The sequence below is a fragment of the Ranitomeya variabilis genome, chromosome 1 (assembly GCF_051348905.1).
Source record: "Ranitomeya variabilis isolate aRanVar5 chromosome 1, aRanVar5.hap1, whole genome shotgun sequence".
In the NCBI taxonomy this organism is placed as follows: domain Eukaryota; kingdom Metazoa; phylum Chordata; class Amphibia; order Anura; family Dendrobatidae; genus Ranitomeya; species Ranitomeya variabilis.
The window spans coordinates 946,642,183-946,667,173 of record NC_135232.1 but is presented as its reverse complement, the minus strand read 5'-3'; the positions used below and the strand labels follow the sequence as shown (position 1 = coordinate 946,667,173).

Here is a 24,991-nt window from a genome sequence, read left to right as displayed (position 1 = left end):
CTAATCTCCCCCCGATAGTTTAGAGTCAATTGCAAATTAAGAGATAAAGTCTCTTCAGATAAATGAATAATACAAGATATTTTGATCTCGACTGTATTTTAATGAACAAAGATAGGAATTACTCATATCAGATGAATACTACAGTTAAAAGTACTGTGGTACAAGCACTTAGCCTGCTTGCACTAACTTGACAGATAGGCTGCAATGATATGATGCTACTAATTCCAAATATTAAAGCACCAAGGGCCATAACTTTAGGTTTCCATCAGCTGTATAAAGACTTGTTTTTTGTGGGAGGAGTTGTATAATAAATTTTGGCTTTAAAATTACAATAGAATATATTAAGAGAGACCAAAGGAAAAAAATAAACAACATTATTCTGCGTATTAGTACATTTACAGAGGTTTATTTTTTTCATTTTAATAATGAACTATTTAAAACCAAAAACTTTTAGGGTATGTGCACACGATGGGGAAAACGCTGTGGATCCGCAGCTGTGGGTCCGCAGCAGTTTCCCATGAGTTTACATTACAATGTAAACCTATGGGAAACAAAAAATGCTGTGCACATGCTGTGGAAAAAACGTGCGGAAACACAACGGTTTACATCACGCAGCATGTCACTTCTTTCTGCGGATTCCGCAGCGGTTTTACAGCTGCTCCTATAGAAAACCGCAGTTGTAAAACCCCAGTGAAATCTACAGAAAAACCGCAGTAAATCCGCAGCGTTTTTGCCCTGCAGATTTATCAAATCCGCTGTGGAAAAATCCGCAGAGGACCAATATACGTGTGCACATAGCCTTAGAAAGTGTTGTTTTTAGGTTGACATTTTGTGAAACCCAAAACGGTTTTCATTGAAAAAAATGAGCTTTTAAAAGGGAACCTGTCAGCAGGATTGTGCGGAGTAACCTGCAGACACTGACAGGTCGGTGCCGTAATGCAAAGAAAATTTTACCCCAAAATTACTGTTTAGGCACCTCAATTTTCCCCTAACAAAAAATTGTTTAAAAATCGATAAAGAAGTTATATGCCTAGCTAAATGGTACCAAATTGAAATACATCTCATCTCACATAAAAAAGCCCGTGAAGGTGCATGACGTAAAGGTGTTAAAGGGAACCTGTCAGCAGGATTGTGCTGAGTAACCTACAGTGTCAGGATGGCGCCGTTATACTGATTAAAATGATACCTTGGTTGACTAAATCCATCTTGTGGTTGTTGTGTAATCTTTATTTGCAGTTTTCAGTTAATGATATGCTTGTGCTCCGCGGCGACCTGTGGGGGGCTTCATGTTGTGCTCTGATTAGCTATTCATGTGTATGGGCTTATGACAGGTCACACAGCTGACAGCAGCCGCTTATGGGAGGGGCACAGCTCATACAGCTGGCACCAGCCGCTTATGGGAAGGGCACAACTCCCACAGCTGACAGCAGCAGCTTATGGGAAGGGCACAGCTCATACAGCTGGCACCAGCCATGTATGGGAAGGGCACAGCTCACACAGCTGGCAGCAGCTGCTTATGGGAAGGGCACAGCTGGCAGCAGCCGCTTATGGGAGGGGCACAGCTCACACAGCTGGCACCAGCCGCTTATGGGAAGGGCACAACTCCCACAGCTGACAGCAGCAGCTTATGGGAAGGGCACAGCTCATACAGCTGGCACCAGCCATGTATGGGAAGGGCACAGCTCACACAGCTGGCAGCAGCCGCTTATGGGAAGGGCACAGCTTACACAGCTGGCAGCAGCCGCTTATGGGAGGGGCACAGCTGGCAGCAGCCGCTTATGGGAAGGGCACAACTCCCACAGCTGACAGCAGCAGCTTATGGGAAGGGCACAGCTCATACAGATGGCACCAGCCACGTATGGGAAGGGCAAAGCTCACACAGCTGGCAGCAGCCACTTATGGGAAGGGCACAGCTTACACAGCTGGCTGCAGCCGCTTATGGGAAGGGCACAGCTCACACAGCTGGCAGCAGCCGGTTATGGGAAGGGCACCAGCCGCTTACAGGAAGGGCACAGCTCACACAGCTGGCAGCAGCCGCTTACAGTAAGGGCATAACTCACACAGCTGGCAGCAGCCGTTTATGGGAAGGGCACAGCTCACACAGCTGGCGGCAGCCGCTTACGGGAAGGGCACAGCTCACACAGCTGGCAGCAGCCGCTTACGGGAAGGGCACAGCTCACACAGCTGGCGGCAGCCACTTGTGGGAAGGGTGCGGCTCTTGAGCCTACTCCATGAAACTTCTGAACAAGAATATAAACTTTAATGGCACCTCACACTTTTGTTGACACTATTTTCTTTGCATAAAAGAACATGACCATTCTGCTACTGAATATTAAATAGAACTTGTATATTTTTTTTTTTACTGATATTACACCTGGTTGCTTCAATCACTGTCATCAAATATACTTGTGAAACCTGTACATTTACTCTTGAGATTCTTCATAGTGGGCATAGCCACTGGCATATGTCCGGCCTATATTCAAGTGACTAAATGGTTCAGAAGCCTCATTGTCAGAGTCCCCATCCCCTTCCTCATCCTCATCATCATCTTCCTCATCATCATCATAGTTTATATCTGAACCACCAGAGGCGAGATTCTTCCAGTAGTTCTCATAGCCGGAAGCACCGTCGTCATCTTCATCAGCTCCGCTCTGCCTGCCAAACTTCAGTGTGCGTGCTAAAGAATATAAAAGAAATGCAATATTTTAATAAGATTTAACATCAATTCGAACTGCAGGTACATACTGATATTTTATGGTAGAATGAAAAATATGGAAATGTTCAACCTCAGGTGCCAAAAGTGGAACAGAGGTTTATTAATATTATTTACAGCTACGAAGCTGCTCTTCAGCTGTGTCTGGTATGGCTGTGCCACAATACCAGATGCAAGTCCTTCATTAGGGAGGCACTGTTAAGGTACATTCACATTTAGTTTTTTTATGTGAACTTTGCAAAATCTATTTCAATAACTCCATGTGAACATACCCATGTGACACCTTTGTTTGATCCACAGATTTTCACTGAGCCACAAGCAGTTTTAAAAGAAGTCTGTGTCTGTGGCCCATGAGACCCTGAGGATGTTCTATTCTCACCAGATCTGAGAATCAGATGCTGCCATTAAAGTCTATGGGGATCCATGTGACACGGATAAACCATGAAAGACAGGACTTTGTACTTCAGAGTTCCATCATAATAAAACTTCCATAGTCTCATCCATTTTTAACTGATACATTGTTATTCATAATTGGGAAAAAAAAGTTCAGACAGTGAACAGTGCTTCAGTGAAAAAAGGGATACAAAAAAAAAAATTAATAATGCTACAAGGATGACACATGAGAAAAAAAACTGGTCTGTTTCTCTTGTATGGGAACATCCACATGGAATTGGAGACTAGCCTTAGGGAAAGGTTGCCCCGTCCATGTTAGCACAAACTAATATAGTATATCAGTTATAGCCATATTTACAGTCCCTGGAAGATGCAACCGCGAAACGCGCGTTGGGGTCAAGAGGCACAGCCTGTCACTTGGAAGTGGATTTTCTGGTGGACACGCTTAGAGGTAATATGTTGAGGAATGGATACTGTGCAGTCTGTGTATGTGTGGATCCTTAAAGGGACGATGCAATAGTATTTGGTCATGGGTGTTCCTCTGTATGGGTGAACTGTGCCCTTAGTACCTGCTTTGAAATCATGGATATGGTTTCCATTTCCCCACTTTTGTCCACTGGTAACTGGTAGATGTTGTGAAGAGATTTTTCTTCACCATGGGAAGGATTCAGCGATCATCCACCACTGCTGTCTTCCGTGGACGTCATGACATTTTGAGTTTTTAAGTTCAGTGTGCTCTTTTTTTTTTTTTCTTTTTTTTTTCAGAATGTACCAAACTGTTGATTTGGCAACTCTTATAACATGTCTGACATCTCTCTGATGGATTTCTTCTTTTTTTTTCAGCCTAATGATGGGATATTTCTCTTCCATTGAGGGTTCCTTTGACCGCATGATGTTCACAGCAACAGCTTCCAAATGCAAATGCATCTGGAATTAGATCCAGACCTTTTATCTGCTTAATTGATGATGGATTAATGGGGAAATAGCCCATGAAGCCCACTAAAGAGCTTTTGAGAAAATTGTCCAATTAATTTTGGTCCCTTTAAAAAATAGACAGCTACATATATTAAAAAGCTGGGGTGTGCCGGATTTTTCACCAGCACACCCCATGTGTGCGCAGCCAGGAAGAATGTCCCGATGCACTCAGCATGGGGTGACGGCGTGCACAGACCTGGGACGTCGTGTAGGTAAGAGACTTTTAGCAAGAGGTCTCTGTCTGCACGGCACTGCACCAACCTCCTGGCCAGTGGTACCTCACCCCTCCGGAAGGCATCCCGTCCTGGACATCCTGCAGAGCTGGGTAAGTCCAACATACCGCTCTTCTTAGGCTCCCTCAAGGACAGGAAACCAAACTGTTGCGGAGGAGAGGTACCTCCTTTTTATTCAGTAGGTTTCCTGCTCTTGATGGGCGGATACCCTCTCTCAGGTGGTGCTGTCATGGGAGAAGGGGAAAAGCTGTAATTCCTAAACCATTACTCTAATTAGGATGTGAATTCCCTCAAAAGCTGAGAGTCTTGACTCAGTTTATGTTGATTACATAACTGTATCTTGAATATGTTCTGGTAGACAGCTATAATGCTAAAACTTGTGTCATTATCAAAATATTTCTGGACCTAACTAATGTTAAGCTGGTTAATGGATAAGTACAAAACCTAAAAAAAAAAAAAAAGTTCCTCATTCTTAATTTATTACAGACTTCACAAAAGTGTCCTATTTCAATTATGTTTAATCAGAAAACTGGTATATTCAGTATCATGTTCTTGTGCTCACTGTATGTTTTCGAGAACTGCAATAATGATACTCAGAAAGGGACAGCACAACAGCAGTCTCAAAATGAAGATTGCATAGGGAACATCCACATTGTTTTGGACCTTGGCGACTTCTTGGTGGAAGGAGGGGAGCAAGCTTGCCGGAAAGCAGAAAGAAGGAGAAAATCTGACCTTGTGATGAACTCACTGCAAAATAGTTTTCTAACTGAAGTAGATGGTGCGGCTGAACAGTGGCAGAGTTGTGTACAGTGGAGGTCAGGAATAGGCTAGATATGGCACACCCGGTGACCCCTCCTGCACTCCGTATGCTGACATAGGGCCAGGTGTCCGACCTATTAACTTGTTAACCTATTACAGAAATGCTGTAGTCATCATTTTTTATGGTTCCTGGATCAGTGTGGCACATTATCTGATTTTTCAGATACCGGAAACAATCCCATAGAAAGCAGAGTCATTTCTGGCTCAGAACAATTGATGCACCTACAAACATTGAAATGCACATGCGTTTCTTACTGATGTGTATGGATTAAATGGCTTGTCCAGGACTTGTATACTAATGGCTTGTCCTTAGAATAGGTCATCAATATCAATTCTTTGGAAGTCAAATACCTGGCACCCTCACCAATTGGCTGTTTGCACAACTCGGTACCAAAGAATGAGTTATCAATAATATAAAGTCATAGACAACCCCCTCTATCTTTCATGTAAAAAATCTTCAGATCGGAAATCCAGGACCTAAACTGATCTTTATAATCAATCCTCAACCAATAATGTACAAACTAAAAAAATATACTAAAAGATATACAGCCACTGTTACACAGACGCATCAATGTGAATGTAGCAGTTAGGCTAATAAAGGGGTTGTTCAGGTTTGGGATGAAAGTCAGCACTCGCTGTGTCTTCAGGCTTTTGAATCCTCAGAGTGTGAGCACTGCCGGCGGCGAGAGCGGGCGATTACATAACTGCAAGTACGGGATGTGCATACTGCCGGCCACATTTCAACTAGACGTGCATGGCCTAACATACTTTGAGTGAACTAAGCAAGGAGAACTCATGACTGCATGTATGCAAAATCGCATCCGGTGAGGACTCAAAAGTCTGCAGTCACAGCGAGACTGCAGACTTTCATCCTAGACCTGGACAACCCCTTTAACTTTTATACTTTATTAAGAAAAACTTACTGGACATGCTCAGATTCTTTGTTTCCTGTGTTTCATGGCCACATTTAGGGCAGGGAGGCGCCTTTCCCTTCTCAGTCTTGAACACTTTGCTCCGAGCATGATCATCACAGAAACAAGCCTGTCCACATTACAATGAGACATATTAATCATCAGGAGACAGTTTTAGGCTAAAAGTAATTAACATTTCATCCACATTTAAATATTGTTCTGATGAGAAGGGGTTAACTCACAACACCAATCAATATGCCCAATTAATGGCATGTGATGTCCCAAGATGTGGGGAGAGGTATCTCGCCTATGAGTCAGTGTGGAGAATTGGTAACAAATAAAAAGTGTAATGACAGGAAAGGCCAGTCACTCCCCAAAAGTAACGGTGTACAAAACAATAGAATAACTGATGAATTGTGCCTTTTTTTGCTTTACAACTAAACTGGATCTATTATAAAATGCAGCAGAAGCAAAACATTTCTTCATTTTCCAAAATTAGCCACAATGTTAATCTTAATCTAATGTTCTTAGTAGCGTTGTTTCCTGGTTACTAAAGTGAAAACAAAAACAGATGAGAAGCAAATGAAAACCAAATGAGGCTCAAAAATGGTTTGCACTAAGCATCTCTGAACCAGCTTTCCTATAAAAAAAAATAATAAAACATGATGGGAAACATCCGAGTGACAAGCAGGAAGCCGGTGCTTACCCACTGATTACAACCACACAGAAGGAGGCTGATCCGGTTTCCCACCCTTGGTTTTGTAACTATTTTTACACTTTTGACATACACACATAAAACATGAATTCTAAAATACATAAAAATCATATTATACAGCTAGACCCAAAAATATTTTTTGGAAAAGCAGAAACTTAGCATGTTATAAAAATTCCACTTTCCAATCATGAACTTTGGTGTAAAACAATAAGGTTTGATAACAAGGCACAAAAATTAATGTTTGTGGCTAAAAGTGTGTCCCATGCAGAGCTTCAAAGGCTCCGCTTTTTGTGCATTAAGGAAACATGATCAATTCTGTAATCCTGGAAAACACTGGGTTGGTGCCACGAGCAGTAAACATACACGGAATTAGAGCTCTGTCTACATGGTCAAAATCAGTCCCTGAAACATCAGAACTATTTGGCAATAACAAACAGCAACAGTAACAACAACAACATTTACATAAATTATTCCAGGAACAGGCACCAGGATCTGCTTAATGTACAAGAGGTCCTATTATGTCCTAAGGGGAAGGTGTTAAGCAGAATGATTAAGACCTGTTTCACACGTTTTTGAAAAAAAAAAAAATTAACCCCAAAGGGTGGTTTTGCATGTTAATGACCAGGCCAATTTTTACAATTCTGACCACTGCCCCTTTATGAGGTAATAACTCTGGAACTCTTCCACGGATCCCGGTGATTCTGACATTGTTTTCTCGTGACATATTTTATTTGTGAAAAAAACTGAAATTTGGCAAAAATTTCACAATTTTCCAACTTTGAATTTTCACGCCCTTAAATCACAGAGTTCTGTCACACAAAATACTTAATAAGTAACATTTCCCATATGTCTACTTTACATCAGCACAATTTTGGGACCAAAACTTTTTTTGTTAGTGAGTTATAAGGGTCAAAATTTGACCAGAGATTTCTCATTTTTACAACATCATTTTTTTTTTTTTAGGGACCGCATCACATTTGAAGTCACTTTGAGGGGTCTATATGATAGAAAATACCCAAAAGTGACACCAATCTAAAAACTGCACCACTGAAGATGCTCAAAACAACATTCATGGAATGTTTAAAAAAAAATAAAAAATGAACATTTAACTTTTTTCACAAAAAAATTACTTCAGATCCAATTTTTTTTTATTTTACCAAGGGTAAAGGGAGAAATTGGACCCCAAAAGTCGTGCAATTTGTCCTGAGTACGCTGATAACCAATATGTGGGGGTAAACCACTGTTTGGGCTCATGGCAGAGCTCGGAAGGGAAGGAGCGCCATTTGACTTTTTCAGCGCAAAATTGGCTGGAGTTGAGATCGGACGCCATGTTTTGCTTGGAGAGCCCCTGATGTGCCTAAACAATGGAAACCCCCAACAAGTGACACCATTTTGGAAACTAGACCCCCTAAGGAACTTATCTAGATGTGTGGTGAGCACTTTGAACCCCCAGGTGCTTCAGAGAAGATTATAAAGTAGAGCAGTGAAAATTAAAAATCATGTTTTCCACAAAAATGATCTTTTTACCCCCAATTTTCTATTTTCCCAAGGGTAACAGAAGAAATTGGACCCCAAGAGTTATTGTGCAATTTGTCCTGAGTACGCTATGCCTTTTTCGGGACATGACATTTTTTTTGATCACTTTTTATTCTGATTTTTGGGAGACAGAATGAGCAAAAAACAGCTATTCATGAATTTCTTTTGGGGGGGAGTTTATACCATTCCACGTGTGATAAAATGGATAAAGCAGTTTTATTCGTGTCAGTACGATTACAGCAATCCCTCACTTATATCATTTTTTACGTTTTGTCGCTTTTATACAATAAAAACTATTTTATATAAAAAATAATTATTTTTGCATCGCTTTATTCTGAGAGCTATACCTTTTTCATTTTTCTGGTGATGATGCTGTATGGCAGCTTGTTTTTTGCGGGACAAGATGACGTTTTCAGCAGTATCATGTTTATTTATATCCGTATTTTTGATCTCGTGTTATTCCACTTTTTGTTCGGTGATATGATGATAAAGCGTTGTTTTTTTGCCTTTTTTTTATGGGGTTCACTAAAGGGGTTATCTAGTGGGACAGTTTTATAGGACTGGTCATTACGGACGTGGTGATACCAAATGTGAACTTTTATTGTTTAGATTTTTTTTTTTAATTCAATTATTTATTTAGTGATAGAATATTGACTTTTTTATTATTATTTTTAAAAAATATATTTTTACAATTTTATCTTTTTTTTTTTTTTACTTTTACTTCATTCTATCTTTTACACTTTGTCCCACTAGGGGACAATCATTTTGTGCATGCTGATCGCTTCTATAGTGCAGCATCTGCATGATATAGAAGCTGCCATCCCTGCACACTGAGCTGAGAGATTTCCTGACATGCGATGCGCATGACAGGAAGTTTCTCAACTCTGATAATCCGGATGTCGTCACGACATCGGATTACCATAGCAGCGTCTGCTCCCGGAATGCTGCGATCGTGTTCGATCGCAGTATTCTGGGGGTTAAAGTGCCGGGATCGGTCTGTGACCACTCCTGGCACTTAGTGCCGGGTGTCAGCTGTGAGAATCAGCCGACACCCGGCCACAAACGTTAGCCCCCCCCCCTCCCCGCGTGCGCGACCGATCACTATGACGTACTATTCCGTCCAGGGATGTAAAGCCAAGGTCACAAGGACGGAATAGTACGACAGATGGCAGAGAAGTTTTTTCATCCTATAAGGTGAATGTGGTTAAAAATAATAAATAATTAAATATGTTGCGAAGATTGTTATTTTTGTTAATTTTGGCTAAAAAGATAAAAAGTCATAAAAAAGGAAAAAAAAAGTTGTGGAAAAGAAACAAGCTACAGCTTGTTTCGCAAAGAACAAACTCTCACACAGCACCATCAACTGAAAAATAAAGTTATGGTGCAAAAGTAACAAAAACATAAAACCTAATAAAAACTGTACAAATGTTATACTATAGTGATCCTGTTAACCCACAAAATAAAGCTAAGAGGGTAATTATACCAAAAAGTAATAAAACACAACTACACTCATTTGGTATTATCCTATTCACTGACATAAATAATAAAGTTAACACTACAGTTGTGCAGCACGATGAATAGCGCGCAATGCTTTAACATATCCCATTGATTTGGAGTTTTTTTCATGACACATTATACTTTATGCTAATGGTAAACTTAGGTTGATCTGTTTGTGTTTATTTATATAAAATATTTTCCCTTTTATCCAGATAGTCATACCACACAAAAACAATAGTAAATAACATTTCCCTCATGTCTGCTTCACATCAGCGCCATTTGGAAAATGTTGTTGTATTTTAACATTTTAAAAAGGTTTAAAAATGTAGCAGGAGCTTTTCATTTTTTTTCCCAAGGAAATTTACAAAACGTATTTTTTTAGGGACCTGATCGTGGCTGATGCAGTAAGTTGTCATCTATAGTGTACAGCTTGCAGATACAGGGTGTCACCCTTGGAGGATGCTATTGGTGGTCATTAAGCGGTTAAATGACATGGAGGGGAGTATAAGGAGATTATGTGACTTGAAAATATGGAGAACAAAAAACTGCATATGTATGACAGTCGCAATCGTCTTCCATAGAAGGCAATGCTATAGGCAACATGGATCCTTTTTTGTTTTTTTTATAGAGGATACAAAAATGCAAACAGATTGAAAAGCATACCAGGATTTACCCCATTTGAGATTTGTCACATTGTATTCTACGGAAATACAAACGCATCCATTTAAATACTTTTTTGTTTTTTACAGTAAAAATGGACACTAGTGATGAGCGAGTGTACTCATTGCTCAGGTTTTCTCGAGCACGATCGGGTGACCTCCGAGTATTTATGACTGCTCAGAGATTTAGTTTTCATTGCGGCAGCTGAATGATTTACAGCTATTAGCCAGCTTGATTACATGTGGGGGTTCCCTAGCAACCAGGCAACCCCCACATGTACTCAGCCTGGCTAATAGCTGTAAATCATTCAGCTGCCGGGATGAAAACTAAATCTTCGAACACTAACAAATACTCGGAGGTCACCCGAGCGTGCTCAGGAAAACCCGAGCAACGAGTACACTTGCTCATCACTAATGAACACGTCAAGTACCCCATAATAACGTGGTGTGAAACAGGCCTAACCTAGTTCAAAGATTCTCCCATAGACAGAATAAAAAGCCATTTAGAAGTGCCAGTCGCAGCTGTTAAATGACCACTGATCTGTTTAGACAAGGGGAGCGTACTTTTATTCACATAGAACAATGATAATCATCTTTTCAGGCTTTTATGCGTTCATCGCGTGATTGCTGGCCGGTTTAGACAGGCCGAATCAAGACTAAACTTCCTTAATAATATTCGATCACAACTATTGGCCTGTTCACATGGCCTTAACTGTCAATTACTCATAAGAGGGACTTTAATATTGTGGGTTCAACTCTCAACACCTTCACTAATCAGCAAAACAACAGGACTGAGCAACAGTAAGTTGCAATACCAGGAGCAGCCACCGTATGGCACCGTGGCCAGTTAATCACTGCATGTGCTGCTCACACCTCCAATCTGCTGACAAGTGGGGTGGCAGAATTCAGACCCCTACTAATTTGGCACCAATGTCTCGGAAATTCCCATTAAGGAATTAGGGGAAGGAACTGAGAACTTGAATCTAGTGTTCTAAACATAATAAGCGTGCATGCATGACGAGGAGGAATACCTACCTTGCAGCGGAGGCATGAGTGTTGCCCTAATCGATTACAAGAAGCACCTGTCAATAAAAGAAACAAAATGTCAAACACACACATCTACATATCAAACATATGATCAATTCAGGAAAATCCTATAGGCAACGAAACTTACACTTAAAGGTTTCGGCCTCCAACACTTGGCAACTAGCCTGATGTTCAAACTGGTCATCTTCACATAGGAAGTTGTAACAGAAGGAGCAGCTGAATATCCGGCCCCCTGCACAGCACAAAGTGAGGACACGTTACAGTCCCGACATATAACAGACCGGTTTATATCTCATATTATTAGGGAGACCGATGACTCCCAAGTCCCGGCACTTCCATCGTTTCCCAGCATCCTGTATGAGAAAAAATCCTCGACACCCTATAAACCATGGTCACACCATGTTGTATCATTTTTACTATCAATCATAATGCATCTTTGCTTGCTTTGATCTTCTGCAAACGGAGAGCTTATAGCTGATCGCTGAAACTACATTTCCCAGCATGCCGAGCACAATGTGTCACAAATGCCCCCATTCCTGCTGCTCCCTCCCAGACAGTTTTTTGTATGTGGATTTTTCAGCAAGAAAAAAAAAACCACAATTTTTTTTTAGTATATGGCTATTTTCTGCCTCGATTGATTCAGTAGTCAGATTTGACGCATTTCTTCAAGTGGAAACGCCTCTAGAATGGACATGTTGCTTCTTTCTCCACGTGGGTTAAACAGCTCCATGTGCACAAGAGCAGACACAAAATCCCAACAGGGGGGCACTTATTCAGTAAATGGTCAAGCAAACGCTTTATGATCGCTGGCATACAGTGAAAACGTCTTTATTGCTAGAATACGGACAAAACTCAACGTAAAACTTAAGGTACCTTCACACGAAACGACTTTGTAACGATATCGCTAGCGATCCGTGACGTTGCAGCGCCCTCGCTAGCGATATCGTTTAGTTTGACACGCAGCAGCGATCAGGATCCTGCTGTGATGTCGCTGGTCGCTGAATAAAGTCCAGAACTTTATTTGGTCGTCCGATCGCCGTGTATCGTTGTGTTTGAAAGCAAAAGCAACGATACCAGCGATGTTTTACACTGGTAACCAGGGTAAACATCGGGTTACCAAGCGCAGGGCCGCGCTTAGTAACCCGAAGTTTACCCTGGTTACCAGCGTAAAAGTAAAAAAAACAAACAGTACATACTCACCTGCGCGTCCCCCAGCGTCTGCTTCCTGACACTGACTGAGCGCCGGCCCTAAAGTGAAAGTGAAAGCACAGCGGTGACGTCACCGCTGTGCTGTTAGGGCCAGAGCTCAGTCAGTGTCAGGAAGCAGACGCCGGGGGACGCGCAGGTGAGCATGTACTGTTTGTTTTTTTTACTTTTACGCTGGTAACCAGGGTAAACATCGGGTTACTAAGCGCGGCCCTGCACTTAGCAACCCGATGTTTACCCTGGTTACCCGGGGACCTCGGCATCGTTGGTCGCTGGAGAGTGGTCTGTGTGACAGCTCCCCAGCGATCAAACAGCGACGCTGCAGCGATCGGCATCGTTGTCGCTATCGCTGCAGCGTCGCTTCGTGTGAAGGTACCTTTAATCCATCAAGCCACATTGGCACCACTAGAATTTGGCCTAAAAGGGAGCGGTGTATTCTGTGCTAAAGGACTGGACAGAATCCTACTTAGATAAACCACTGACATATAAAATGATTAATAATCAAACCTATTCACTTAAAATCTAAGTGAACAACTGGACTGAAAAGCACACACATTTTCTTTGGCTTTTGATATTCAGGCATTGAAATGAGAGGACATTTTTCTAAGTATCCACAGCAAGAACCAGAGACACATTCTGCAATATTTCTAATAATCAGGCCAACATGCACATGTATGAGCTCGACGTGACTTTTAGCAAAGGAAGCTGACTATTGTTTTTCAGGATCCGGATGTGTCCCTACCCTCTTACACAAGCACACTAAGTATCCAGAGTGACGGATCAGCACGCAACGTTCATCTGATCCTTCTAAGTAAACACGATCGCGTTATGAAGAAGGCAGCAGACACTTGTGTGGTCTCACAGTGACAGGATATGGAGAGGTAACACACCATGGTCCCAGACCGCTCGTTCACATTCAATGCACTCAGCAGAAGCCAGGGGACAGCTGCACGCATGGGTGCTGAGACATTTCCTGCCATGGCATACCCACGCCTCACAGAAATCACAGATTGCCCCCTGCAAGAAAACATATGGACAATGGAATTACCTACAAATCGCTGTTTGTTAGCTCAGTGTTACAAATAAGAAATGCATCTAAAGGAATCGGATGAGAAGCCAGTTATACCAGCGCTAGATAGGAAAGCACACGTTTATAGGACCACCGACAACCTGGCTGCTGGAATTTAGGTCATGTCCAGTTCGCCCCTGGCATACACAGGCCATCTAACAGGTGGGGATAGCGCTACACACCTTGTAGCTGCACCTTTAAAATGGACCTGTCACGAGTGCATAAGTGGCAGGTTATTGCTTTTATTTCATCTCCGCTGCTTCTGTTAGTATTTTGTTTTTTTCTTTAAATCCACCATATGGTCCAAGAGCTCTGGGTCTTTATGTTAAGTGCTAATTTTGATGGTGTTTCCCAAGGAGGCGAGGCATGTGATTCTCTGAGGGCATCTGTCATGATCTTCATATTACCAACACGACCATAACCAAATAGAGCGAGACCTGGCAATCAAGCAGGCAGCCTCCTCTGACTCTTCTCCTTGTTTCCGGCTCATTTTTAAACTATATTTTCTGTCAGTTGCAGATTAAAACTGCCCTTATCTCTGGAATCATATGGCGGATTTAACGAAAAAAACATAATCCTCAGGGGAGTAGCGGAAATAAAATAAGAGCATTGGTCACTTTTGACCTGGTGACACGTCCTCATTAATGCTGCTTTGACCCACTCAATTGAACAGAATATACAATTGTGCCTGTAATGCAGACCCCTTCTATAAGCGGATTGATGGGGGTTTGATTCCAGACTCCCAATAACCACATATTAATGGGGTTCAGCTATCTCTCCTGACATCCATGTGGTTTCAAAGATTAGAGCAGAGAAAGCTGCTGCCAAGCAGCTCCTGTCATGGCCTATCTCCTGAAGAAGGAAAGGCTAAGGAATTGAAATTCAAACAATCATTCTCTCCTACGACATTGTTTGTTGGGGGGAGACTCAGGCAGCCGCCACACACATTAGACTATTGGCCAGTCCCCCCACCAATTTCATGTCACTTTAGTAATGTGTATGGGAGCATTAAACGGAGACACAAGTTATACAAAGCGCACAACTCATAAAGGGGGCGTAGCATATGGTGCCTCCCCTATTCTTGATTGACAGCAGTGCTCACTTGCCTAGAGTGATCGCTGCCTGATCAAAATGCTCACGTGCGCACACAGGCCTCTCTGCTGCAGCTGCTCTACCATGTCTATCAGTGTAGTGAGCGGAGTCTGTGTGCGCTTGTGCCGGCTCCTTAGCAGTCAGCATGTGTGCGAGAGCTCTGCTCGGGCAGTGCTCGCTGTAGGCAAGCAAACACTGCTGTCAATCAAGAAAATGAGAGGCACTGAGCTCTGGGCCATGCCAAGGGTGCACACTGCATATTTGATTACATAGCGTTTTCTGGACACTAACAGCAAGGGTTAATATAATAAAGGAATGATTTTGATAGGGGCTAAGAGGTATACATGACTGTAACTTGTGTCTAGGAAGGTACAGTCTATTTTTAAGGACAGTCAGCAATATCAGCGACCTGGAAAGCTTCTTAAGGACCAATGGAAGTTTTTATCATCATTAAACTAAGCAATAAAATGGTCTAATGACTCGACAGTAGAGTCTACAATAATGTGTCCACCCTCAGCTATGAATGTAGATCAAGTTCACAATATGGATGTGTCACAAGTCACTGTGATCACTCAGTAGATTGCTGACACATTTGCCCAAATATACTTATAATTCACAATGTTTTCTGCATGAAAAAAAAAATCCCTGGATTTCTGCATATCTAGCTCCATCTTGTGGTGAAATGATAATTATTACTATGGACGTATAACAGGGATGATGCTTCCTGCAGGTTACTCACTATTTACCGTAATTAAAATGTGTACAATTCCCAATACACCTTCGGTATCAAACACTCATGGTTTCAAGATCCTGTGCTAGCACTTAATAAGAACCTTTATTGTTTACTTCCAGTAAATAAAAGTCAGATAAAATTGCTGATTGAATAGACAGCAGCTAAATAACATGGAGGCAGATTCACATGGTGCAGTATAAGCAGAGATTCCAACCTCCAGGTATATTGTCGATATTGATCACATACAAACTGCGGCATTAGCTAATGCTTTCCCTGATGGACCTCCAGGTATAACTATATCAGAATTGCTCCTGGTTCATTATCCTAGTACAGGAAAGTGTTGTCAGAAAAGTTGAAGAGGAAAGGGGCTTGAATGCCATCTTGCTAAGGGTTAAATGATAATTAACCATCGGCAATTCAGACCACCTTAATCAGCCATATCCCAACTCTTCTTCCTCAAAAAAATGTTTTCGGAAATCCAAAACTTTTTGTTGTGTTCTTTAGCCTTGGTAAAAAAATTTTTTTTTTAGAAAATACATGTTCTTCAAGCACTCCTTGGATAAAGTGAAAGCTCATAGTGATTTCCGCAGTGCAGTAAACTTGCATTACATAGCTTAGCCAGGAAAATCCTCTTCCAAAAATCTAGAACATGTCAATTACTTGCAGATTTCACTTAAGCAAGCAAAATGTTCTGCTTACATAGTGACTTATCGTATTTTTAGTGAGACAGTACTGCCCCTGGGACAGGACAAATATTCTAAAACCACTTCTCCTGTCAATTAAATCTACTGGACGTAAAAAAAGGTTAATATGGAAACAAGCAGCTTGTTCAGCAGCAAGAAAGACTGAAAATACTCAGAGATGGATTTTGGTACATACCACCATTGCCATACCAGTACTATAAACCCCAGGATGCCTGATCACACAGTCTGAGGATTTCATCATACATTTAGTTTTACCTGTAATAGAAAAAAAAGATAAATATGTGGCTAAGCTTATACATTTGAATATCTGTGGATGATCATATGGCAGACACTGAAAATGGATGGTTTACTTAAGGATGTGGACATATTTCATTATTTCTATACCTTGGGAGAATTCACATGGAATGCTTTTGGCATATTTGCTGGACACATCCATATGCCACTAATGTAACAACAGGGACTAAAAGAGTGTCATCATGTCTTGAGTCTGGCTAGTGTGCAGCAGAAACAGCAGTACCGCACCGTAATATATTAAATGGAACCTGACAGCTGATACGTTCTAGGTACGTTTGACTTTGAAACACTGCAGTGGTGTTTCAGAGGAACTCATGGTTTAAAGTCACCAGGAACCAAGCCACACTGAAGAATAGTTGGGCAGCCAGGTGCTCAGTGGCTTCCCCCTGCCCACTCCCATAGAGTAACAGGTTTCTCCCTGCACGCATGTACATGGAGAGACCCTGTCACTCAAGGTGAGTGGGCGGGGAGAAGCTTTGGGGGAACTCGACTAGTCGTCAGACTAGTCTCCCCTGTGGCTCGGTCCCTATATTTATCTACAAAACATTGCAACGTTTCAGAGTCACATACACACATACCTGGCTGTCAGGTTCCTGGTGCTGTAGCTATTTTTTATATCTACCATATTTTTTTGGACTATAAGACGACCCGGACCATAAGCAGCACCACAAATTTTGGGGTGGAAAATAGCAGGAAAAAGATTTTTTTATAAGATGGGGTTCCGTCTTCTTGTCCGAATTTAACGTATCTTACCTGAGGGCTGACGGTGGTAGAGAGGGGTCACAGGAGGAATGTTTCCTTCCTCAGGAAGCCGGCAGTGGCAGAAGTGGGGTTCACGGGGTATTCCAGCGGTGCAATGCTGCGGGTCTGGTGTCAGCGATGAGGCAGAGTCCCTTCCTCAGGATGCCGGTGGCAAAAATGTGACAACGCTGCAGCCCAGTGTCCAAGGCGAGCAGGGCCAAGTGCATCACCAGTTTCTCTGCGGTCAACTTCCTGAGGCCGCACGTGCGCAGAATGAGATCTCGGCAGCCCTCGGTTTCAGGAAAATGGTCGCTGAGACTACAATCTGCGCATGCAATGCCTCCGGCGGCCATTTTCCTGAAGCCGAGGGCCGCCGAGATCTCAAGCCCACAGCCTCAGGAAAATGAAGCACGAGAGGTCAGCTGAGATCTCAATTCGCGCACACGTCGCCACAGCGGCCTACGGCTTCAGGAAGATGGCCGCAGGGAAACCAACGCCTCAGCATCGCCACACATCGGTCACCGCCGGAAACCTGAGGAAAGGACGCTGGTACACCACTGCTGCAACCCCCCACCCCTCTTATAGTCCGAAAAATACAGTACTTTGAATCATCATTAATAATATTACATTATACTTCTCCGAGCCCCCCGATACTGATACTCTGAGTACAACTTACCGCACTGGGCACACATAGGTAGCTTCTGTACAGAGCTGCAAAAATAGCAAAATGATCTGTTTTTCTGCCGTCTTCACACATAAGAGAGAAAAAGAAAAAAAAAATCAGGGCTTTAAAATATAAACGACTACCTTTCTACACAGAACAATGGGAAAAGTAGTAAATAATTTACAGTACCTTTGGCATTTGTCACATTCCTATAAACATAAAGAGAGAAGGACGTCAGAGAGGAATGAGCATTTACATGACAAACTCCCAATACTCTTTACTTAAACGATAGTTTATGTCCCAGAAAAATAATGGTTCCCATAGTGGAGATTAGTCCTCGATATGGTATATGCTTACTAGGCATCTATATGCTCCTGTCAGTGGAAGGAGATGGAAATGTGGAGCTCCCTTTGCTGAATGATTCTGTGCGGCAGGGTTTTATCTTACTACTCCTGCCTATAACAAGTCCTCAAAGGACACATGAGCCTTTAGAGCAGGCAGGGGAGCAATAAATATGACGACTGCAAAGTATCAATTATGCTTCCAGGATGCTTCATAAAAGAACAAAGTGACAAAACCGAACTACGATTAAATACGTCTAGAAAAGAAGAGTTGTACCCCCCTCAGGACGGTTTTATTACTGCTAGAGAATTTTTAAGATTCAGAATAGTTTTGGTGTTGGGCCAGGTTAGCCATCAGATAAGGAGAAATGCACCGGATGCAGGAATACAAAGACAATGTGTACATCCCCATCTCTCCTGCTACTGCTGAGACACGGGAATGGGGAGGAGACAGTCATCAGGAGCAGATCTGACAGGCTCAGCATTTTAGCCCACATTCATTGGTCCCTTCAGGGCTTACGCCTGAACCCCCTGCCCAATGGGATTCGGGCACATGTGCAGACGGAGCCATAGACTACATTGGTGCCGACAGTCGGCGTGCGCGCTGCCATGCATCATTTTTGGGTGTATACGCCTAGTGGTGGCGGACACTCAGATGCAGTATACAGAGAGAGTGATAGTGATAGAGGGCACAATCAGAGCAGGACAAGATGAGCTCCTGATCAAACACAAGTTTATACCTTATTACAATGAGCAGGACATATACATGGAGGACATATCCCAGAAATCTACACACATGATGAAATACTAAGAACACCGGACAAAGATTTTAGAAATTTTAAGCCATGACAAGACAGGTCAAAAGAAAAATCAAGATACAAAAGCAAGACAATATCGCCTGGTGGAAACCCACCAGGAAACCACCAAACCCTAATAAAGCACAGCGCACCCCCAAGCTAAGGGCTCCAAGCTAATATACTGCTACGATAAAGGCCCCGTCTCACTAAGCGATTTACCAACGATCACGACCAGCGATATGACCTGGCCGTGATCGTTGGTAAGTCGCTGTGTGGTCGCTGGGGAGCTGTCACACAGACAGCTCTCTCCAGCGACCAACGATCAGGGGAACGACTTCGGCATCGTTGAAACTGTCTTCAACGATGCCGAAGTCCCCCTGCAGCACCCGGGTAACCAGGGTAAACATCGGGTTACTAAGCGCAGGGCCGCGCTTAGTAACCCGATGTTTACCCTGGTTACCAGCGTAAATGTAAAAAAAAACAAACAGTACATACTCGCCTTTCGGTGTCCAGGTCCCTTGCCGTCTGCTTCCTGCTCTGACTGAGATCCGGCCGTACACTGAGAGCAGAGCGCAGCGGTGACGTCACTGCTGTGCTCTCACTTCTCACTGTACGGCCGGGGGAGTCAGTGAGAGCAGGAAGCAGACGGCAAGGGACCTGACGGACATCAGAAGGCGAGTATGTACTGTTTTTTTTTTTTTTACATTTACGCTGGTAACCAGGGTAAACATCGGGTTACTAAGCGCGGCCCTGCGCTTAGTAACCCGATGTTTACCCTGGTTACCAGTGAAGACATCGCTGGATCGGTGTCACACACACCGATTCAGCAATGTCAGCGGGGCCTCAACGACCAAAAAAAGGTCCAGGCCATTCCGACACGACCAGCGATCTCACAGCAGGGGCCTGATCGCTGGTACGTGTCACACATAGCGAGATCGCTATGGAGGTCGCTGTTGCGTCACAAAACTTGTGACTCAGCAGCGATCTCGCTAGCGATCTCGCTATGTGAGACGGGGCCTTAAGAACTGACTGTACATTACGCATTCAAAAATATAAAGAAAAACATTTAGCACTGCGGGCAAGACGGGCAACCCAGAAACAGCAGGGGGGCAACACATAAGTGATCACCTTCCCAGATCCATGGAAGCGAGAAAAGCCAAAAAAATGGACACCATCAGGAAAAATCCAAAGACCCTATTGATAGACCTTAACGAACAGGGGAAACAAACAACTGTACTCAAGGCACCACAAAAGCAGGGATCAGATTCCCCGGAAACATTACAAAAAAGTCAAAACACGGAACATTAGTAGAGGTAAACAAATTAGAGTACAGGATGAGGAGGACCAGGAAACTTTGAATCTCTCCATAAACATTAATAACAATGAAATTATCATGGTATAAAGAATGGAACCCAAAGTAGAGGAATTTCAACAACAGTTCCAGCACATTAAGAACCAAGTTATAACCCTGAGGCAAAGAGGAAGCATAACCACTCCTGATCAGACCACAGCAGGCAGGGTCCCCAGCAGTTCCCCAGCCCCATCTACACCACAACTTCCCATGGATACACTCAGACTGCCTGTCCCAACTAGAAACTGAGTATATCCAATTCAAATAGGAATTTCAAAGAAGCCAAGGTGTGAAAAATGCAAATGACTAAATGAGGAATGAAATATCAAGGATGAAAACAGACCTGTGTGATATGCAAAGGTCACTCCAAAGGCTGCAGAGGGAATATTCACACCTCAAAAGAAGAAATAACGCAGCTAAAATCATCCAATCTGCAATGAAAAATGGAGCGAGCACCGCAAAGTACTATAACCCCCCAAACCAACACCCCTAGACTCAACACTACAAAGAAAACCTCCACCCTCAACCCCAGCAACAAAAACAGAGCCCAATCATCATAGCAACCCAGGGCAACAGATAGCCAAGGACCCAAGGACACATGGAAAATAAATGGCCCAAATAAAATGCCAGGCCGACACCATCCTAATAATAGACTCAAACAGGAAATACCTGCACACTAAGGCCACGTTCACACGCTGCGGGTTCCTCTGCGGGTTAATCCCGCAGCGGAATTGAAAATCTGCAGGGCAAAACCGCTGCGGTTATCCCTGCAGATTTATCGCGGTTTGTTCCGCGGTTTCCGCTGCGGGATTACTGCTGTACTATTGATGCTGCATATGCAGCAATATGCAGCATCAATAGTAATGTAAAAAATAATAAAAATTGGCTATACTCACCCTCTGACGTCGCGATCTCCCCGGCGCTGCAAGCGGCTGTGCCGACAAGGACCTTCGTGACGTCACGGTCATGTGACCGCGGCGTCATCACGGTCATGTGACCGCGACGTCACCACAGGTCCTGTTCGGCACAGCAACTGAGACCGGACGCCGCGGGCAGCGCTGAGAGGTGAGTATAGCATGATTTTTTATTTTAATTCTTTTTTTTTTTTTACACCCAAATATGGTTCCCAGGGTCTGGAGGAGAGTCTCCTCTCCTCCACCCCGGGTACCATCGGCACATTATCCGCTTAACTTCCCGCAACGTGGGCACAGCCCCATGCGGGAAGTTAGCGGTTCAATGCATTTCTATGGGTGCAGAATCGCTGCGATTCTGCACCAAGAAGTGACATGGTCCTTCTTTTTTTCTGCAGAAAATCCGCGCGGATTTTCCAGAGAAAAAAAGGATCGTCGGCACAGCGGGTTTTGTTTTCCATTAGGTTACATTGTACTGTAACCTACATGGAAAAAGGATGCGGACCCGCAGCTGCAAAACAGCTGCGGGTCCGCAGCAAAACCCGCAGCGTGTGAACATAGCCTAAGGCCTCTTTCACACTTCCGTTTTTTTACAATCAGTCACAGTCTGTCAAAATGTTGAAAAGACGGATCCTGTGCAGATTGTAAAAAACGGGTGCACTGGGTCCGTTTTTTTTGACAGATCCATCGAGGCTATGTGCACACGTTGTGCATTTGTCTTCGCCGCGTTTTTCCGCTGCGGAAACGCATATACAACACAATCTAGGTTAAAAATAATTAACATTTTTTTAAAAAATCGTGATATTCTTACCTTCCGGCATCCGCCGCAGCCTTCCCGATGCTGCCGGCAGCTCCCGTTCCCAGTAATGCATTGCGAGAGAATGACCTGTGATGACATAGCGATCTCGCGAGACTGCTACATCGAGTCATTTCGCAAGGCCTCTTTCACACTTCCGTCTTTCTTTTTCGGTCACAATATGTCATTTTGTGAAAAATACGGATCCAGCAAATGTTTCTGCTGGATCCGTTTTTTTCTCATAGACTTGTATTAGCGACGGATTGTGACGGATGGCCATCTGTTTCATCCGTCATGCACTGGATCCGTCGTAAAATTGCTGTCCGTCGGGTGGAGACAACGCCCAGAGGAATGTTTTTTCTGTACGTCGGAAAATTGCTCAGCGACGGATCCTGCGCTGTCCGTCGTTGGCTATAATGGAAGCCTATGGACGCAGGATCCATCCCTGACTGTCAAAAGCAGGAATCCAGCGACGGATGCCGCCTTTTCAAACTGAGCATGCGAGGGAGAATTTCCAATCAGGGAAATTCTCTCTTGCTCTCTCTCTCTCTGTTTTTACTATTGATGCTGCCTATGTAGCATCAATAGTAAAAAGATATGTTAAAAATAATAAAAATAAATAAATAATCGTGATATTCTTACTTTCCAGCGTCCCCTGTAGCCTTCCCGATGTTCGCGATGCTGCCGGCAGCTCCCGTTCCCAGTCATGCCTAAGAGAATGTTCGCGGGGGAACAGGTGCTAAAAATCTGCTGCTCAACGATCTCACAAGCAGAGGAGGTCATCAATAACCCATTCTTCACTGAGCCCAGACACCTCACACTATACACCGGCTCAAACCATATCCACCAAGAGGCAGTAACACAAGACTGTCAAAACTGGCAATAGCAACCCAGTAAAAATTCCCCAGAACCAAAATAATCCTGTCTGCCCTACTTCCAAGGAAACAGTAGCCCAGCAAATCAACAGAGAGCTGGCCGCCAGCTTTACCTCAACACTAAACATACAGCTGGCAAGACACCCCGAAATAACGCTCCGTTGTCTATTTAATCACACAAACCTCAATAAAAAAGGGGTCAGCCATCTAGTAAAAGACCTAAAGGACATGGTTCTAAACACCACCAAGACCACAAGCAAGAAGCCTTCCAAATAGATGGTAACCCACAGAGATCCCCAGTGAGAAGTCACAGAGAGAGCAGAAGCCACAGAGAGGGCAGAAGTACAGACATTTCCCACAATGGCAACATAAAACAACCAAGGGCAGCAACATGGCAGAAATAAGGAAACATTGTGCACCAAACTCATGGGACAACCCTAAAGACTGCTATCAAAGCAACCTGGGCTTCCATAACACCTCAGCAGTGCCACAGGCTGATCGCCTCCATGCCACGCCACATTGATGCAGTAATTGATGCAAAAGGAGCCCCAACCAAGTATTGAGTGCATTAACTGAACATAAATTTCAGTAGGCCAACATTTCGGATTTTAAAATCATTTTTCAAGCTGTTGTTATAAAGTATTCTAATTTGGTGAGACTTTTGGGTTTTCAACATTAACAGAAATAAATACTTAAAACAGATCACTACGTTTGCAATGACCTTATATAATGAGTTTCACTTTTTGTATTGAAGGACTGAAAAAAATTAACTTTTTGATGATATTCTAATTTTGTGAGAAGCACCTGTATGTTCAGTAAATGCCTGTGGAACTGCTGAGGTGTTATGGAAGCCCAGGTTGCTCTGATAGCAGCCTTCAGCTCGTCTGCATTGTTGGGTCTGGTGTCTCATCTTCATCTTGACAATACCCCATAGATTTTCTATGGGGTTAAGGTGAGGCAAGTTTGCTGGCCAATCAAGCACAGTGATATTGTTGTTCTTAAACCAGGTATTGGTACTTTTGGCAGTGTGGACAGGTGCCAAGTCCTGCTGGAGAATGAAATTTCCATCTACAAAAAGCTTGTCGGCAGAGGGAAGCATGAAGTGCTCTAAAATTTCCTCTTAGGCCGGTTTCACACTTGTGTTTTGATCTGCAGCGTTTTAGCGCTAAAAAACGCATGCGTTTTTTTTCTATACTTAACATTAAAAACGCATGCGTTTTGATGCGTTTTCGGCAACGCATGCGTTTTTTGACGCATGCGTTTAGTTGCAGAAATGCAACCTGTAGTAATTTCTAGCGGCGTTTTTTTGCCGCAAAAAAACGCATGCGTTTATTCGCGGCAAAAAAATGTATTGCTGTCTATGTAAACGCATGCGTTTTTATAGAAAAACACAAGAAAACACAAGAAAAAACAAGAAAACCCTAACCCGAAACACAAAAAAAAACAAGAAAACCCTAACCCTAAACACAAGAAAAAACAAGAAAACCCTAACCCTAGGGATCCTAACCCTAACCCTAGGGATCCTAACCCTAACCCTAGGGATCCTAACCCTAACCCTTAGGGTTAGGGTTAAGATCCTAACCCTTAGGGTTAGGGTTAGCATCCCCCCTAGGGTTAGGATCCCTAGGGTTAGGGTTAGGATCCCTAGGGTTACTAGGGATCCTAACCCTAACCCTAGCTATTTCTGTTTATAGTGGGTTTTCTAGTTGATTTTGATGATTGGCAGCTGTCACACACTTCTCAGCATGCGTTTAAAAAACGCAAAAGCAGGAAAAACGCATGTAAACGCGGCAAAACGCCGCGTTTTTTTTTCTGCATGCAAAAACGCATGCGTCTAAAAAACGCAGCGTTTAAACACGTTTACATGCGTTTTTTCACCACATGCGTTTTTTTTTAAAACGCTGCAGATCAAAACGCCA

At 43.1% G+C, this 24,991-nt stretch overlaps 1 protein-coding gene across 1 annotated transcript in view; it reads right to left on the bottom strand.

Annotated features, from left to right (window-relative positions):
• Positions 1-847: 847 nt before the first annotated feature.
• The window catches only part of ZNF330 (zinc finger protein 330), a 47,730-nt gene continuing 23,586 nt past the window's right edge, over positions 848-24,991 (bottom strand). The window contains exons 3-10 of the mRNA XM_077279240.1: positions 18,191-18,210; positions 18,014-18,084; positions 16,478-16,557; positions 13,595-13,721; positions 11,626-11,730; positions 11,487-11,533; positions 6,057-6,174; positions 848-2,677 (exon numbers count right to left, since the gene is read on the bottom strand). Coding sequence (XP_077135355.1) covers positions 2,424-2,677; positions 6,057-6,174; positions 11,487-11,533; positions 11,626-11,730; positions 13,595-13,721; positions 16,478-16,557; positions 18,014-18,084; positions 18,191-18,210 — 822 coding nt within the window. The 3' untranslated portion in view covers positions 848-2,423. The remainder of the gene's footprint in view (positions 2,678-6,056; positions 6,175-11,486; positions 11,534-11,625; positions 11,731-13,594; positions 13,722-16,477; positions 16,558-18,013; positions 18,085-18,190; positions 18,211-24,991) is intronic.